General features: G+C 44.9%; 1 protein-coding gene across 3 annotated transcripts in view; it reads left to right on the top strand.

The window, feature by feature from the left end:
• The first annotated feature begins 526 nt into the window (after positions 1-526).
• The window catches only part of SLC7A9 (solute carrier family 7 member 9), a 31846-nt gene continuing 13336 nt past the window's right edge, over positions 527-19036 (top strand). For 2 of the 3 annotated variants that reach the window (XM_004015140.4, XM_027978185.2), the window contains exons 1-9: positions 527-606; positions 1190-1339; positions 3728-3875; positions 4155-4397; positions 4853-4978; positions 5171-5270; positions 7724-7768; positions 8257-8380; positions 9236-9339. In XM_004015140.4, the coding sequence (XP_004015189.1) occupies positions 1253-1339; positions 3728-3875; positions 4155-4397; positions 4853-4978; positions 5171-5270; positions 7724-7768; positions 8257-8380; positions 9236-9339 (977 nt within the window). In that variant the 5' untranslated portion in view covers positions 527-606; positions 1190-1252. Of the gene's footprint in view, positions 607-1138; positions 1340-3727; positions 3876-4154; positions 4398-4852; positions 4979-5170; positions 5271-7723; positions 7769-8256; positions 8381-9235; positions 9340-19036 lie in introns of those variants that run through there. The other variant, XM_042231935.1, reaches the window with a different exon arrangement.

The raw sequence follows: 19036 nt of genomic DNA, 5'->3' as shown, positions 1-19036 counted from the left end.
CACCACCCTGCAGCGTTGGTCAGAACCAGAGGGATGGTGGACCAAGGACGCTGGAGGAAACTCCTGAGTGGGGAGGGAAATTTCTTCCCGTCCTCCCCAAGCCCCCACCTTGAAAGAGGGCCACATGCAGCTTTGCTGTGCTGCCTGCCTGGAGTTGTAAACACAGCCTATTAAGATAACAGAAGAGTGGGCTCCAAAATTTACCTCCTCTGGTTCATCTTTCAGGAAGAGATTTCTCCTTACAAGATGCGGCTGATTTGGAGCAATCTGGTTAATTTTAAAACAAACTGGAAAAAAAAAAAAAAAAAAACTGGTCTGAAAAATAAATAAATAAATAAAACAAACTGGTCTGGACACAAGCGAACAAAACAAAAGCATTTTGGAGAGAAACTGGCTTACCGAACCCTCCCCTTTTTGGCATGGTCTACCCGTTTCACAGATTTTTTTTAAAAAAGGTGTTTAATAATTACCTTTGTTGACCTCTGTACCTTCTGGCTTACTCCTCTCCTGGGCATGAGACATGGCCATTCCTAGGACACAGCTGTGTGGAGGAAGGTGGTCAGACACCCAGGGGAGATCCCTGGGCTCCTCGAGGTCAAGGTGAAGGTAAGGCCATCGGTGATGGGAAGGTTGGCAGAGCCCCTGGCCTGGGGACCCGAGAGGGCCTTTATCTGGAGAAAAGGAACAGGAAATGACCACCAACTAGTTCAGCCTTGTACTGTTTTATTTTCTCATCAATGCTCTTCGCATCACTCAATGAAAAAATATCTGTACTGTGGATCTATTACGCGCGAGGGGCTTAACCTTGGAAACTAATTGTGAAAAAAACTTTCTTTCCTCAGACTTGACTCCATTAAGTAGATTCTAGAATGTTTTAAAATATTTCTTCTTAAAAGCTTTTGAAAAAATGAGCTTGGGCTGCAGAATGACTTTCAGGCATGTCACTGCTGAGATATAGGACTCAGAGGATGGGAGACGGAACGCGGGGCACTGGAGGAGTTTGGAAAAGAGCCTGGAACCCCAGTTGCCCCAGGGTCTGAAGGGCAGTCAGGATGTTGTTGGACCCGAGCAAATTATGCCTACGGAGTCGACAGCTGCACTTTTCCAGCTGTAAAACTGTAGATAGTTATCTGCTCGTGAATCAGTGCTCACAACCCACAGCTGACTCTATCTGCACCTTGTCTGCTAGAGTATTTGCTGAGCGAACACCGGTGGCCTCCTTGCAGCCTCCTAGAACTGGTGGGAGGGGAAAATGGAAGAGACGAGCCTGAGAAAAAGGAGGGGGGATGAGAAGTCGATCCAGAGCAGCGAACCCAAGACCACGAGTCTCCAAAAGGAGGTAAGGCCATCCTTGGGGGCAGGCCCTTCCCCGGTCCAATCGAGGAGGGGTGGTTGTGCATAACCAAATCATCCTCCCCCTCCACCACACACAAACACAGCACTTCTGATTAAACAGTTTCTCACACTCACACCCCTTTCCTTCTTGCCAGTGAACTCAGCATATTCTTGTGAGGCTAATACGTGTATGTGCTGGGTAAGCACCCAGAGGGCTGGTGTTTGCTCAGGCCAACAGTCTTTTCCCAGATAGTCAGAGACAACTTTGGATGTCAGATCCCTGCTCCAGCACCTTCACCACATGTATCCTCTTAAGTTTGAATTCCTCCTGCAATAGGCAAATCCCATTTCTTCTTAGCCAGTACCTGGGGTGGCGAATCTGGCATGGGAGTGACATAGGTGATCCCTCTAGGTTGGAATGTAGTAAGGGCTGGACCAGGGCTTCCCGAGTGGCGCTAGTGGTAAAGAACTCACCTGCCAACGCAGGAGGCATTAAGAGTCGTGGGTTCGCTCCCTGGGTTGGGAAGATCCTCTGGAGGGAATGGCAACCCACTCCAGTATTCTTGCCTGGAGAATCCCCATGGACAGAAGAGCCTGGAGGGCTGCAGTCCGTGGGGCCACAAAGAGTTGGACAGAACTGAAGTACTTAGCACACACAAGGGCTGAACTTGGAGTTGCCTGCAGCTTAGAGAGGGGTAAGATGGGGTTGTCACTGGACCTGTGAGGAGGGAGAGGTTTGGGGGTGTGGGGGAGTAAATGGACAAGCTTCAGGCTCAGAGGATGAGGAGCAAGGGTGCCCAGAGTGAGGTCGGGATGGTGTCAAGGGCAGGACGAGTGGGCTAGGCTCTGGGCAGAGCCTCTGGAGCTCCTATGTCTGGCTGCAGAAGAGATGAAGGAGGGACCAGGGGCTTGACAGGGGGAATCATGTGGCTTGACTGTGTGTCACCTTGGGATCCCAGGGCCCCAGGAATTGGCTGATGAGTAGCAACACCCTCCTTTTGGCCGTGAGAGAAGCACAGCCAAGCAAACCCTCAGCATGTCCTAAATCTGGGCCATCAGAGGAGGAAATCTGAGATGGTCATGGGAAGCAGAAGCTGATACTTCTCTGGACCTCCACTCCTCCAATAGTGTGTCCCTTGGAGGCTGGTCACAGCTGGGCTCTTCCATGTTCTCTGAGTTGGAACTCTGAGTGCAGCCTGTGCCCAGAGAGACAGGAACACGTACATTCAACTCAAGCTCCAGAAATCAGGCTGGTGGCTTCGGGGGGCTGATGTTATAAGTAGGAACATGAAACAGACCGTTTTCTTCCTTAGAATTTTTTTCCTGATTCATGTAGGATTTACACAGAGTGAAACACACAGATCTTCAGTGTTTGATGAGTTTGACAAAGTGGTCACCCCAGAAACTTCCCTCTTGCTCCTTTCCAGGTGGCAACCCCACCCCTACCCCTCCATGTTCTATCTCTGCAGATTAGTTCTGCCTGTTGTGGAATTTCATGGGAATGGACTCGCATGGGGTGTGTCTGAGCCTGGTCTCATTGGTAGGAAGGTCATATTCTAAAAGAGGGCATCAGAGAAAGTTCACAGCCCCTGAGTGTTTCTGTCCCCGGAGGCCTCGTCACTCACCTCTCACCCCCATGCCCCTGGCCAGGAGACCCAAACCCTGACTTTACTCATAGTCTGGGGGAGGAACCCCATGCCACTCGGCCCAGTTCAGAGGTAGGTCCTAAGGGCCTTTATTGGTGAGTGACTATCGAGTGAGGCTTTACCACCTGGGCCTCTTTGTCAAGAGCGGTAAGGGCTGGCAGTTGGAACCTCAGCCAGGCCTGTGAACTGCACGGCTGTGAACCCTGGGCTGTATCTGGATCTTTCTGTTCCTCTGTTTTCTCCGCTGAAAATGGATATCATAATGGCATAACTGACTCGTTGTGAGGATTAACAGACTTGATCCACACAAGCAAGGGGCTTTCCAGGTGGCAGAGTGATAAGCAATCTGCCTGCCAATGCAGGAGATGCAAGAGACTTGGGTTGGATCCTTGGGTAAGGAAGTACCCCTAGAGGGGGGAAATGACTCTACTCCAGTATTCTTGCCTAGAGAATCCCATGGAAAGAGGAGCCTGGTGGAGTTGCAAGGTTTGGACATGACTGAGCGTGTGTGCACACACACACACGCACACACACGTGCACGCACGCACACGCACACACAAATCCCCAGGAGCAGCACCTGGTGCTCTCCCTGTAACAGCACAGGGTGGAGGTGCCTGGGACTCTGGACTGCCTGGCTGTAGCCAGTGTGGGAGGCGAGGAGGATGGAAGGAAGAGGGCTGCATCCGGCCGTCTGAGCTGCACCCTGTAAAAGCACTAACTCTTCTCTCCCCCGCTCTACAACCCAGCTGGGCCTGTTCAGTGGCACCTGCATCATCGTGGGCACCATCATCGGCTCTGGGATCTTCATCTCCCCCAAGTCTGTGCTCAGCAACATGGAAGCCGTGGGACCCTGTCTCATCATATGGGCCATGTGTGGGGTTCTTGCGACACTGGGTAACAAAGATGCCCACCCTGGCAAAGACCCCCTGTTGCATGTGGGGCAGGATGTTGGAGCTCTGTCTGTGTAGGGTCGTGTCGCTACCCGGATCCCCCTCAATGCTTGTGTGCAGATGTGTGTAAACTGGGGTTTACGGAATGTCCAAAGGCCAGAGCTCAGGATGAGGGGCACCATGGTTGGCTCTGGGAGCACAACCTCCAGTGAGGAGAGGGGCTCCCTTGACAAGGGCGAGACCTCATGAGGGGTCCGGGGCCGCCTTTCTCTCTGTATTCCAGGCGCCCTGTGTTTCGCGGAGCTTGGCACAATGATCACCAAGTCGGGGGGCGAGTACCCCTACCTGATGGAGGCCTTTGGCCCCATTCCAGCCTACCTCTTTTCCTGGAGCAGCCTGTTCGTCATAAAGCCCTCATCCTTTGCCATCATCTGCCTCAGCTTCTCTGAGTACGTTTGTGCACCCTTCTACTCCGGCTGCAGCCCTCCCCAAGTTGTCATTAAAACCCTGGCTGCCGCTGCCATCTGTGAGTACCTGTGAGGAACACCAGGCAGGGGGCAGAAAAGACCTGGCACAGCTAGGGGTGGAGAAACTGGGCTCCTGCACACCCAGAAAGAGGCCGGGTGGACCTGGAGGCGCTGGCAGGGAGCAGGGCCAGGGCTGGCCTTGGTCCCAAGCCTGATGGCCTTTGCTGTCCAGTCTCCGCTCTGCGGGGCCATCAGAGCTGTCGGGGAGGGCTGGCTGCAGGCTGCCCCACAGGACAGCGCTTGGCTGGAGTCTGGCTGCGTCTCCATTGCTCTTGGAGGTGGGGGGGGGACAGCCCTGGCTGGATTTCAAAGGTGCATGGATATGGCAGTGGAGAGGGGAGGCTGGGAGGGAACGGGGCCTGGGAATGGAAAGGAGACTCTTTCCAGGGCCTTAAGAAAGGAGGGAGGTGTTGAGCGCATAGACACAGAACAGTGCCCACCTCTGACTTCGCAGTGCTCATCTCCACGGTGAACGCGCTGAGTGTGCGGCTGGGGAGCTACGTCCAGAACGTGTTCACGGCAGCCAAGATGGTGATCGTGGTCATTATCATCATCAGCGGACTTGTCCTCCTGGCCCAAGGTGACCTTCGGCTGCAGGGGAGGGTGGGGCCACCTGGAGGTCTTGCTGCTAAGCACGCATTTCATGCAGCAATTCAACGGAAATAGTTTCCCAGTTGTTCAGAGTTTGTTTAATAACCTGAGGTCATTTGTCATCCCCTTCCTTCACGCAGTTCCAGTCTGGTCAGCTGATAACTATCTGGCTTGATTACAGGAAATACGAGGAATTTTGAAAACTCTTTTGAAGGCGCATCATTGTCTGTGGGCTCCATCAGTCTGGCATTATATAATGGACTCTGGGCGTATGATGGATGGTAAGGCACTCGGTCTAAGACAGCACACGTCTGCCAGTGGGTTTCATTAGGCTATCTTCCTGAAACCACATGGAAAGCAATAACTTCTCCTTTGGGGGGTTTGGTACTCTAACATGTACCTTCACGTCTCCCTTTTGTTAAGTACCCTACCCTTCACCCTTCAGTTCTTCTTGAACCTCAGAGGCACCTGCCCCTTCCCCAGCCACTCACCTGGCACCAGACCTGGACACAGTGGCCCGTGAGCCCCCAGTGGTGGGGCCTCCTGCCAGAAACTTCACCAGAAAAACACAGGCTCAGCTGGACTGGAAGCAATGAGGGCTGCCAGGCATGGGGCAAGGCAAGACTGTTCCGTAGCATTTTTCTTTCCACTTCACAAATACATGTGGCCATCCAGAACACTGGCCTTTCCCTTGTGCAGAGAATCTGCAGGCTTCATTCTCTTTTCAGACAACGAATCTTGCATTTTTTTTCAAAGCATGCTGGGGACTCATTACTCCCAATAATTGTTGAAAAGTTACAAAATTCCCACGGAGTACAAAGACTTACCAACTGAAGACTGTGCAGATCTTAGTAACCCTACCACCACCAGGGCTTTCTTTAAAAGAGAAACCCCTACAGGGGGAAAACAATTCCTACAGGGGAATTTTCTCTATGATGTTGTTGTATAATTGCTAAGTCATGTCTGACTCTTCGTGACCTCATGGACTGAAGCACCCCAGGCTCCTCTGTCCTTCACTATCTCCCAGAGTTTGCTCAAATTCATGTTCATTGAGTTAGTGATGCTACCTAATCATCTTATCTTCTGCCACTCTCTTCTCCTTTTGCCTTCAATCTTTCCCAGCATCAGGGTCTTTTCCAATGAGTCAGCTCTTCCCATCAGGTGGCCAAAGTATTGGAGCTTCAGCTTCTGCATCAGTCCTTCCAATGAATATTCAGGGTTGATTTTCTTGCTGTCCAAGGGACACTCAAAAGTTTTCTCCAGCACCATAGTTTGAAAGTATCAATTCTTCAGAACTTAGTCTTCTTTATGGTCCAACTCTCCTATCCATACATGACTACTGGAAAAACCAATAGTCTGCTTTGACTATATGGACATTTGCTGGCAAAGCGATATCTCTGCTTTTTAATATGCCGTCTAGGTTTGTCATAGCTTTCCTTCCAAGGAGCAAGCATCTTTGAATTTCATGGCTGCAGTCACACCATTCACAGTGATTTTGGAGCCCAAGAAAATAAAATCTATCACCGTTTCCAGTTTTTCCCCTTCTATTAGCCATGAAGTGATGGACTGAATACCAAGATCTTAGTTTTTTGAATGTTGAGTTTCAAGTCAGTTTTTTCACTTTCCTCTTTCACCCTTATCAAGAGGCTCTTTAGTTCCTCTTCACTTTCTGCCATTAGAGTGGTATCATTTGCATATCTGAGGTTATTGATATTTCTCCTGGCAATCTTGACTCCAGTTTATGATTTACCCAGCCTGGCATTTCGCATGATGTACTCTGCATATAAGTTACATAAGCAGGGTGACAATATACCAAAGGAGATTAAACCAGTCAAGCCTAAAGGAAATCAACCCTGAATATTCATTGAAAGGATGGATGCTGATGCTGAAGCTTCAATACTCTGGCTACCTGATATGCAGAGTGGACTCAATGGAAAAGACCCTGATGCTAGGAAAGATTGAGGGCAAGACGTGAAAGGGGTGACAGGGGATGAGATGGTTGGATGGCATCACTGACTCAATGGACCCGAGTTTGAGTAAACTCCAGGAGATAGTGAAGGATAGGGAAGCCTGGTGTGCTGCAGTTCATGGGGTTGCAAAGAGTCAGACATAACTTAGTGACTGAATGACAACTATACAGTCTTGATGTACTCCCTTCCTAATTTTGAACCAGTCCATTGTTCCGTGTCTGGTTCTAATTATTGCTTCTTAACCTACATATAGGTTTCTTAGGAGACGGTAAGGTGGTCTGGTACTCCCGTTTCTTTAAGAATTTTCCAGAGTTTTTTTTGTGATCCACACAGTCAAAAGCTTTAGCATAGTCAATGAAGCAGATGTTTTTCTGGAATTCCCTTGCTTTTTCTATGTTCCAGCGAATGTTGGCAATTTGATCCCTGGTTTCTCTGCTTTTTCTAAACTCAGCTTGTCGGTCTGGAAGTTCTCGGTTCACTGATGAAAACTAGCTTGAATGATTTTAAGCACAACCTTACTAGCTCAAACTAATACAGTTGCTAGTATCGTAGTTTGAACCTTCTTTGACATTGCACTTCTTTGGGATTGGAATGAAAACTGACCTTTTCCATTCCGGTGGCCACTGCTGAGTTTTCTCAATTTGCTGATATATTGAGTGCAGCATTAACAGTTTAAATGAGGCATACACTTATTATTTTGTGTTTCATAATCTTAGCAAAGAAAGTCAAAGTTATGTTACTCATGTTACTTTTTTTCCCGGTAGGAATCAACTCAACTATATCACAGAAGAACTTAGAAACCCTTTCAGGTAAGAAAGCTGAGTCAGAGCGGGAGACAGTGGACAGGTTAGCATACTTCTCTCCCCTAAACATAAGGTGGAACTGCTTCCCCCAATCACCCACCACCCACTTCCAGACAGTGGGTGGTTTCCTATCAGCTCATTGACATCTGTTAGAGCTTGGTTTTGTTTGAGGTAGTAGAATGGTTGCTAAGAGGAAGGAAGAACTCTAGCTTATTTTGCATTATAACCAAATTCAGTTTTACTGCCCTGGAGTCTAAGGAGAGGGAGAGTTCTTTCTCATTAGTGAATGTCAATGTCCCCACTGGGGCTCTGCTGTCCCTCTAGCCCCCTGCTTCTTGGTGAGCATCAGGAAGCTTCAGGAAGGGCAGTTCCCCAGGGAGCAGGTAGAGGGCCGGCTGGGCAGGTGGAAGAAAGGACTGGACTAAGGCAACATCCTGTGAGTCTGTCATGGACGGGCTGGTCTGGCTGAGTCTCTGGGTCCCCGCCCCTCCCAGAAACCTGCCCCTGGCCATCATCATTGGGATCCCACTGGTAACAGGCTGCTACATCCTCATGAACGTGTCCTACTTTACTGTGATGACGGCCACCGAACTCCTGCAGTCCCAGGCTGTGGCCGTGGTGAGTGCCTGGGGTCTCTGTGGGAGGGGACAGGCAAGGGATACATGCTCAAGCTGAAGGACCCTGTGTGTGTAGGGGGGCGGAATACTCATCTAGGAGACCAGACTCTCATGGGGAGATGAGCAGGATAGGGCAGCGCCAGAGACCTGGCCTACCTTCCAGGTGGCCAGCAGCTAGGAGGTCCTGCCTTCCAGGTGGCCAGCAGCTGGGAGGTCCTGCCTTCCCAGCACACCCTACCTGCCTCCTCAACACAGAGCGCAGGGCTCCACTTCACCAGGGTTGGGACTTTGACAGGCACGTGTCGGAGAGAGCAAGATCAGGGGAGTCCTTGTAGGAGGGAGTGATGACAATGGGTTGTGGAATTCATCTGGGTGAGGAGGGAAGCAAGGACGGGGGACGGGGATGAAGGACAGGGGAGAGGTGTGCGGGGTCCACGTGCTGGAGAAGACCTGCGGAGTTGGGGCAGGACAAGAAATGAAGCTGAAAACAGGCAATGGGGTGACATGGACAGGGAGCAGAGAAAGGCAGGCTTGGTGACCGGCCCGCTGACCCTGAGACCAGACAGCTCAGCTGGGAGGGAGACCTGGTCATTCCGAGGACGGGAGAGCGAGGGCGTCAGAGGATGTGGAAACTCTGAGAATTACGCCAGGCAGCAGGGGAGAAGAGCTGTCTCTCACCATCCGCAGAGGTGGGGCATGGGGTGGGTGGGGGGCGTCTTTTTCTCGAGACTGCTGCCCGCCGTTCCTCAGGGAGGCGTCCTGGAGCTCAGTGGGGCCGCTGGGAGGGCTCAGCAGCCTGTGGGGCTGGTGGCTCTTGGGGGTGCACGGTCTCAGAACGCACCCACTTCTCTCCCAGACGTTTGGTGACCGTGTCCTCTACCCCGCCTCGTGGATCGTTCCGCTCTTCGTGGCGTTTTCAACCATCGGTGCGGCTAACGGGTCGTGCTTTACTGCGGGCAGGTAGGGCCCAGCACCTCCCCTGGGGCGGAGCACGCGCACGCACGCGGGGCGGCGCCAGGGCCAGGCCTGAGTCCCCAGTGACGGAGCAGAAAGCACACGCGGGGTGGGAGGGAGCACGTGGAGCGAGGGGGCACGTGGCGCTGGTCCCAGTGGTCCAGAGTGAGTGGGGATAGTGCCACCAGCCCCAGCGCAAGGCAGAGCTTGGCAACCGGGGTGAGCGAGGTTTACTCGTGGGACTCTTCACGAAATGAGCTTTCTGGAACATCTTTTCATGTTAATAGATATACAGTCTAGATCAGGAGCCTAGTAGGTGCAACCCACTCCAGTGTTCTTGCCTTGAGAATCCCAGAGACGAAGGAGCCTGGTGGGCTGCCATCTATGGGGTCGCACAGAGTCAGACACGACTGAAGCGACTTAGCAGCAGCAGCAGCAGCTAGATCAGGAATTGGTAAACTAAAGGGTAGATAGTGAAGATTTTAGGCTTGCAGGCCATGTAAAACCGTCCTGCTCTGTCTTTGCAGTAGGAAAGCCAACAGCTGTGGCTATGGTCCAGGAAAACTTTATTTACATAACCAGGCACTTTGCCGGTTCTTGCCTGGAGAATCCCAGGGACTGCGGAGCCTGGTGGGCTGCTGTCTATGGGGTCGCACAGAGTCGGTCACGACTGAAGCGACTTAGCAGCAGCAGCAGCAGCCGGGCCTCTGGCCCCTACCTGGTCTAGAGACAGTTATGTTGGAATCCTCTTAACCAATGTAGCATAATTTCACATCGCCTCCACTGGTGGGCTGGGTTGGGCAGTTTTTCACAAACATTGGCAGGGAACATTTTGAGCATGTCTTTGTTCATTTCTCCAGCATTCTTGGCGGTATAGTCCTAAGAGTGAAATTGCCAAAGGTTATATGGATATACACTTTAAAAAATGAAACATATACCACAAAATCATGCCTTAGTGCTACTTCTTTAAGACTTCTTCAAAAGTGTCTTGGTTGTTCTATCTGAATTTTAGAATTACCCTATCAATTTCTACAAAAAAACCTTAGGGACTTTGATTAGAACTTTACTGAATCTATAGTTCAATTTGGAGAGGACTGCCAGCTTCAAAGTACTGATTTTTCTAATTTATGGGCATGGATTTCTCTCCCCATTTATTTAGGTCTTCTTTAGTTATTTTTTGGAGTGGCAGTTTTCAGTATATAATTCTTACACATATTTTGTCAGGTTTACCCTGAAATATTTCATATTTCTTCATGCTATTATAAATGGTATTTTCAAAAATGCAAAAAATTTCAGTTTCTGATTAGTCTGTTGCAGGTACAACTGTTTTTGTTTGTTGTTCAGTCACTAAGTTGTGTCTGACTCTTTGCAATCCCATGGACTGCAGCACGTCAGACTCCCCTGTCCTTCACTATCTCCTGGAATTTACTCAAATTCATGCATACTGAGTCGATGATGCCATCCAACCATCTCATCCTCTGCCACCCCCTTCTCCTTTGCCTTCAATCTTTCCAGGCAACAGGGTCCTTTTGAATGAGTCGTCTCTTCACATCAGGTGGCCAAAGTATTGGAGCTTCAGCTTCAGTTCTTTGAATGGATATTCAGGGTTGATTTCCTTTAGGATTGACTGGTTTGATCTCTTTGCAGTCCAATGAACTCTCAAGAGTCTTCTTCAACACAGTTCAAAAACATCAGTTCTTCAGTGCTCAGCCTTCTTTATGGACCAACATCTGTACATGACTACTGGAAAAACAATAGCTCTGACTATATGGACCTGTGTCAGCAAAGTGATGTCTGCTTTTTAATATGCTGTCTAGGTTTGTCATAGCTTTCCTTCCAAGGAGCAAGCATCTTTTAATTTCATGGCTTCCCAAGTGGCTCAGTGGTAAAGAAACTGCCTGCAGTGCAGGAGACCTGAGTTCAATCCCTGAATCAGAAAGATCCCTTGGAGAAAGGAATGGCTACCCACTCTAGTATTCTTGCTTGGAGAATTCCACAGACAGAGGAGCCTAGTGGGCTATAGTCTATGGGGTCCCAAGGAGTTGGACACGATTGAGCAACTAACACGCAAATATGGTATTTCTATTTTTAGTTTTTTGAGGAAACTTCATACTGTTTTCCACAGTTGTCACACCAATTTGCATTCCCACCAACAGTTTACAGGGGTTCCCTTTTCTCTACGTCCTTGCCAACATTTGTTATTTATGGTCTTTTTGATGATAGCCATTCTGACAGATATGAGGTGGTATCTCATTGTGGTTTTGATTTGCAATTCTCTGATGACTAGTGATGCTGAACATTGTTTTATGTGTCTGTTGGCCATCTTTGTGTCTTTTTCATAAAATATATTCAGTTCTTCTGCCCATTTTTAACTGGATTGTTTTTATGATATTGAGTTGTATAAGTTATATATATTTGGGATATTAACCCCTTTTTGGCTGTATCATTTGCAAATATTTTCTCCCATTCAGTGGCTTGTCTTTTTGTTTTGTCAGTGGTTTCCTTTGCTGTGCAAAAGCTTTTCAGTCAGTTCCCATTCATTTACTTTTGCTTTTATTTCCGTTTCTTTAGGGGACAGATCCAAAAAGATACTGCTACAATTCATGTCAAAGGGTATCCTGCCTATGTTTTCTTCTAGTTTTGTGGTTTTGGGTCTTATATTTAGGTCTTGAATCCATTTTGAGTGTATTTTTGAATATGGTATGACAGAATGTTCTAATTTCATTCTTTTGCATGTAGCTGTCCAGTTTTCCCAACACCCCTAGTTGAAGAGACTACCTTTTCACCATTGTATTATTTCTGCCTCCTTTGTTGTAGATTAGTTGACCATAGGTATGTGGATTTGTTTCTGGGCTCTCTGTTCTGTTTCATTGATCTGTGTGTTTGTGTCTGTTTTTGTGCCAGTACCTTACGGTTTTGATAACTGTAGCTCTGTAGTCTAAAGTCAGGGAGTGTGATATTTCCAGCTCTATTCTTTTTTCTAAAGATTCTTTTGGTTATTTGGTGCCTTTTGTGTTTCCATACAAAATTTAAAATTATTTGTTCTAGTTCTGTGAAAAATGCCTTTGGTATTTTGATAGGGATTGCATTGAATCTATACATTGCCTTGGGTAGTATGGTCATTTTAACAATATTAATTCTTCCAATCCATGAACACGGTATATTTTTCCATCTGTTAATGTTACATTCAATTTCTTTCATCTATGTGCTATAGTTTTCTGAGTGTAGGTCTTCTATTAATACTTCCTTAGGTAAGTTTATCTGTATGTTTAGGTATGTTATTTATGTAATTGTAAATGCTGCTGTTTTCTTAACTTCTCTGACAGTTGTTACTGTATAGAAATGCAACAGATTTCTGTATATTAATTTTGTGCATACATGCTAAATCACTTTAGTCATGTCTGACTCTGTGTGACCCTATGGACTGCAGCCCACTAGGCTCCCCTGTCCATGGATTCTCCAAGTAAGAATATTGGAGTGGGTTGACATTTCCTTAAATTCTCTTTCTGGCAGTTGTTAGTGTTTAGAAATGCAACAGATTTCTGTATATTACTTTTGTACCCTGTAACTTTACCAAATTCATTGATGAGCTCTAGTATTTTTTTTTTTTTGTAGTGTATTTAGGATTTTCTCTGTATAGTATTGTGTTGTCTGCAAAGACCGACAATTTTACTTCTTCCTTTCCAGTTTGGATTTCTTATATTTTTTTTTCTTTCTTCTTTTTTTGGTTTGAGTGTGTCGCTCAGATGTTCAATACTACATTGAATAAAAGCGGCAAGATTGGGCATCCTTGTCTTGTTCCTGATCTTAGAGGAAGTTTTCAGCTTTTCATTATTGAGTATGATGTTAGCTGGGAGCTTATCATATATGGCCTTTATTATGTTATATTCCCTCTCTACCCACTGGAGAGTTTTTGTCATAAGTGGATATTGAATTTTGTCAAAAGCTTTTCTGCATCTCTTGGGATAATCATATGGTTTTTATTCTTTAATTTGTTAATGTGATGTATTCCACTGATTGACTTACAGATACTGAACCATCCTTGCATCCCTGGGAAAAGTCTCACTTTATCATGGTGTATGATCTTTTTAAACATTTGCTGACTTTAGTTTGCTTATATTTTCAGGGTTTTTGCATCTATGTTCAACAGTGATATTGGCCTGTAATTTTCTTTTTTGTGTAGTATCTTTGTCTGGTTTTGGTATAAAGGTAATGTTGGTCTCACAGAATGAATTCAGAAGCATTTCCTCTGCATTTTTTTTGGAATTGTTTGAGACGAATAGGTGTTATCTCTTCTCTACATATTTGGTAGAATTCAGTTTTTTTTTTTTTAGTACCAAAATTTTAATTTTTTAACCATTTATCATTTATTATTATTATTTACAATATTGTATTGGTTTTGCCATACATCAACATGAATCCATCATGGGTGTACATGTGTTCCCCATCCTGAACCCCTTCCCTCTTCCCTCCCCATACCATCCCTCTGGGTCATCCCAGTGCACCAGCCCCGAGCATCCTATATCCTACATTGAACCTGGACTGGCGGTTCATTTCTTATATGATATTATACATGTTTCAATGCCATAGAATTCACTTTTGAAACCATCTGGACCAAGACTTTTCTTTTTTGGGAGTTTTCAAATTGCTGATTCAATTTCACTACTGGGAATTGGTCTATTCATATTTTCTGTTTCTTCCTGATTCAGTTTCGAGAAATTGTACATTTCTAGGAATTTGTTGATCTCTACTTGGTTCTTCATTTTATCAGCATATCATTGTTCACAGTAATCTCTTATGATCCTTTGTATATCTATGGTGTTACTTATAACTTTCCCCTTTTCAGTTCTGATGATATTGATTTGGGCCCTCTTCTTTTCTTGACGTTTCTTGATTTTATTTTTCAGAGTCAGCTTTTAGTTTCATTGATCTTTTCTATTTTTGTCTATTTCATTTATTTCTGCCCTTATATTTATGATTTATTTCCTTCTACTAATTTTGGGTTTTGTTTGTCCTTTTTCTTGTCCTTTTAGGTGAAAGATTAAGCCATCTTATTGATGATGAAAGAATCTTATTTCCTGAGGCAGGCTTTTATTGCTGTAAAGTCCCCTCTTAGAACTGCTTTTGCTATGTCCAGTAGATTTTGGATCATTGTGTTTTCATTTTCATTTGTCTCCAGGTACCTTTTAATTTCCTCTTTGATTTCTTCAGTGATCGATTGGTTATTTAGTAGCATATTGTTTAGCTTCCACGTGTTTGTGCTTTTTGCAGTTTTTCTTTTTGTAGTTGATTCCTCCAGCATTGTGGCCAGAAAAGATGCTATGATTTCAGCTTTCTTAAATTTACCAAGGCTTGTTTTGTGGCCTAGAACGTGATCTCTCCTAAAGAGTGTTTTATGTGTACTTGAAAAGAATGTGTATTGTGCTGTTTGGGGATGGAATGTTTTATATATGTTAAGTCCATCTGGTGTAATAGATCATTTAAGACCAGCATTTGCTTATAGATTTTCTGTCTGATCTGTCCATTTATATAAGTGGGGGTGTTAAAGTCCCTTCCTATCATTGTGTTACTTATATTTTCCCCTTTACATGTTAGTATTTGCTTTATATATTTAGGTGCTCCTATGTTGAGAGCACATATTATATTTACCATCATTATATCTTCTTGGATTGATCCCTTGATCATTATATAATGCCCATCTCTTTTAAGTCTTTAAACTCTATTTTGTCTGATATAAGTATTGCTACGCAGGTTTTGTTTTGATTTCCATTTCCATGGAATAACTTTTTCCATCCACTCACTTTCAATCTATGTGTATCTTTAGGTCCGAAGTGAATCTCCTGTAGGCAGCATATATACAGGTCTTATTTTTATATCCACTCATATATCCATCCATTTTATATCCACTCTATGTCTTTTGAGCATTTAGTCCACTTAATTACTTAAGTGTATGTTCTTATCACCATTTTGTTATTTGAGGTTGTTTTAATAGGTCTTTTTTGTTCCTTCTTTTGTTCTCTTGTGATTAGATGGCTATCTTTCATGTTATGTTTGAATTCCTTTTTGTTTTTGTAACTACTACAGTTTTGGTTTATGTGAAGTTTATATATAACAAACTATATATATATACACACACACACAAAACATTATTGTTTTAAGTTGCTGATCTAATTTCAAATGCAATTAACAACCCTGCATTTGTATTGTCCTCCACTTATGAGTACTGTTTTTGACAACATGTTTTACTGTATCTAATTGTTTTGTGTATTCTTTAACTGCTTGTTGTGATATATCATGTCCGACTCTGTGTGACCCCATAGATGGCAGCCCACCAGGCTTCTGTCCCTGGGATTCTCCAGGCAAGAACGCTGGAGTGGGTTGTCATTTCCTTCTCCAATGCATGAAAGTGAAAGGGAAGTCCCTCAGTCATGTCTGACTCTTTGCGACTCCATGGACTACAGCCTACCAGGCTCCTCCTTCCATGGGATTTTCCAGGCAAGAGTACTGGAGTGGGTTGCCATTGCCTTCTCCTATTCTTTAACTGCTTGTTGTGATATATAGATGATTTTTTTACCTTCTTTTAACCTTCTTTCTAGCTTTGTATGTGGTTGATCTTCTACCTTTAGTGTTTATTTGCAAGGGCTCCTGTTTTTTTATATCTTTTTGGTAGATTATTTCCTTTTTCAGTAGGAATGCTCTTTTTGCCTGAAATTCTATTCTGATATTGATATTGCTGAATCAGCTGTCTTTCAGACTCCTACTTTTAGCAACATGTCTCAGTTCAGTTCAGTTCAGTTGCTCAGTCGTGTCCGACTCTTTGCCCCTTTTAAATGTCTACCTCTCAGTGATACGGGTTCTGGCTTGCATCTCTTTCATCAAACCCAACCTGAGAGTCTCCAGCTGACAAGTGGAATTTGATTATATTGGATATGATTACTGCCACAGATAAATTAATTCCTATCATATTCCTTTGTGTTTTCTTGGCTTAAAAAATCTTACCCTGATTTATTAACCATTAAATGTCCTGGATGTTCATTGGAAGGACTGATGCTGAAGCTGAAACTCCAATACTTTGGCCACCTCATGTGAAGAGTTGACTCATTGGAAAAAACCCTGATGCTGGAGGGATTGGGGGCAGGAGAAGAAGGGGACGGCAGAGGATGAGATGGCTGGATGGCATCACCGATTCGATGGACATGAGTTTGAGTGAACTCTGGGTGTTGGTGATGGACAGGGAGGCCTGGCGTGCTGGGATTCATAGGGTGGCAAAGAGTCGGACACGACTGAGTGACTGAACTGAACTGAAATGTTTTTATTCCTTTTTTTTCTTGTATTGATATAGATGGAAGTTATATTTCTATTCTTTTAGTAATTACCTTTAAAATTTAACATGAATACCCTACTAGAGTCTATCAGTATCTCAGTTTTCTTTCCTCTCTTGCAAGGGCTTTCCCTTTCATATCATCTAGTATATCAGCTACACCGTGTTTGTAAAGGGAACCAATCCTCAAAAAAAGTCTATCATGACAGAAATAAAAAACCCAATACTTGCAAACATACAAAATATGTTTTACTATTGTCTCCTTAACATTGCTTCTTAAATAAACTTAGCTCAATGTCCTCTTTTGTTGGAGTAGACTTTTTAATAGTTTCCAACAAGGACTGAAGAAAAGTAAATGTCTCATAGCTATTGTTTATCTAAACATTTATTTTGCCAGTAGTCTTGAATGATGATTTGGCTATGCAGAATTCTAATCTGAAAATCTAATCAATTTCCCTTATTACTTTCAAAGTATTATTTCTCATGAGATGGCTGTTGTTCTGGCTGTCCTCATTTTGTAGTTAATCTTTTAAATTTGGTAGCTTAAATTTTTTTCCCTTCTACTATGTTTATATCTGGGTATGTTTTATTTCCTGAACTGGGTTCAGTCTGAAGGCTCAGAATGTTTTGATTGTGTAAAGGCTCTCTGCTCTGTTATTTTTTTAAGATTTATTTATTTGGCTGCACTGGGTCTTAGTTGCAGCATGCAGGATCTTTAGTTGTAGCATGCAAACTCTTAGTTGCAGCCATGTGGGATCTAGTTCCCAGACCAGGAATCGAACCCAGGTCCCCTGCATTGGGACCACGGAGTCTTAGCCATTGGACCAGACCACCAGGGAAGTCCCTTTCTGCTCTTTGAATTTTCTTATCCCATTCAATATATTCAAGTGTATTCCTGTGTTTCTTTAATTTCCTGGCTATATTTTCTGTTTCTCTATGCTTCATATTCAGTCTCAGTTCAGTTCAGTCACTTAGTCATGTCTAACTCTTTGCGACCCCATGGAGTGCAGTACTCCAGGCTTCCCTGTCCATCACCAACTCCTAGAGCTTGCTCAAACTCACGTCCATTGAGTCAGTGATGTCATCCAACCATCTCATCCTCTGTCGTTCCCTTCTCCTCCTGCCTTCAATCTTTCCCAGCATCAGGGTCTTTTCCAATGAGTCAGTTCTTCACATCAGGTGGCCAAAGTACTTTTTTAACTTGTAGTTTTCTGTTGATTAAATTCTTAAGTACGATAACTTTTTGTTCTGTTAGGAATTCCATTTAGCTCTCCTTTACCTTTAATTTACCATTTTAGACACTGCCTTTCATATTCTTGAATAATCAGGAGTTCTGGGCAGGGGTGGGGGTTATTAAGTCACTTGTTTGCATCAGATTTAAGAAGTGCAAGGCACATCTGTGTTGGCGTCTGTCAAGTGCACCAAGCACTGTGGTTCATAGGCCCTGGGCTAGTTTTTACATTTGTTTCTTGCACAAATTTCAGGACTCAGATCAGTTATCTCCTCCTTGAAAGGGCCTCCCCAACTTCCCACTTCACCTACCCTTCCCCCAGATGACCCCTCTGTACCAGCTGCATTCCTCTCAGTTCAGTTCACTCAGTTGTGTCTGACTCTTTGTGACCCCATGTACTGCAGCATGCCAAACCTCCCTGTCCATCACCAACTCCTGGAGCTTACTCAAACTCATGTCCATCGAGTCAGTGATGCCATCCAACCATCTCATCCTCTGTCATCCCCTTTTCCCTTTGCCTTCAACCTCTCTGAGCATCAGGGTCTTTTCCAATGAATCAGTTCTTTGCATCAGGTGGCCAAAGTATTGGAGCTTCAGCTTCAGCATCAATCCTTCCAATGAATATTCAGTGATTTCCTTTAGGATTGACTGATTTGATCACCCTGCAGTCCTCTCAAGAGTCTTCTCCAAAACCACAGTTCAAAAGCATCAATTCTTCAGCGCTCAGCTTTCTTTATGGTCCAACTCTCAAATCCATACATGACTACTGGAAAAACCACAGCTTTGATTAGATGAACTTTTGTTGGCAAAGTAATGTCTCTGCTTTTTAATATGCTGTCTAGCTTGGTCATAGCTTTTCTTCAAAGGAGCAAGCATCTTTTAATTTCATGGCTGCAGTTACCATCTGCAGTGATTTTGGAGCCCCCCAAAATAGTCTGTCACTGTTTCCATTGTTTCCCCCATCTATTTGCCATGAAGTGATGGGACTAAATGCCATGATCTTTGCTTTTTGAATGTTGAATTTTAAGCCAGCTTTTTCACTCTCCTCTTTCACTTTCATCAAGAGAGTCTTTAGTTCCTCTTCACTTTCTGCCATTAACGGTGGTGTCATTAGCATATCTGAAAAAAGCAAAACTGAAGTTGCTCAGTCC

This window comes from Ovis aries, chromosome 14 (assembly GCF_016772045.2).
Source record: "Ovis aries strain OAR_USU_Benz2616 breed Rambouillet chromosome 14, ARS-UI_Ramb_v3.0, whole genome shotgun sequence".
Classification (NCBI taxonomy): domain Eukaryota; kingdom Metazoa; phylum Chordata; class Mammalia; order Artiodactyla; family Bovidae; genus Ovis; species Ovis aries.
This window is presented reverse-complemented; position numbering and strand designations above follow the sequence as displayed.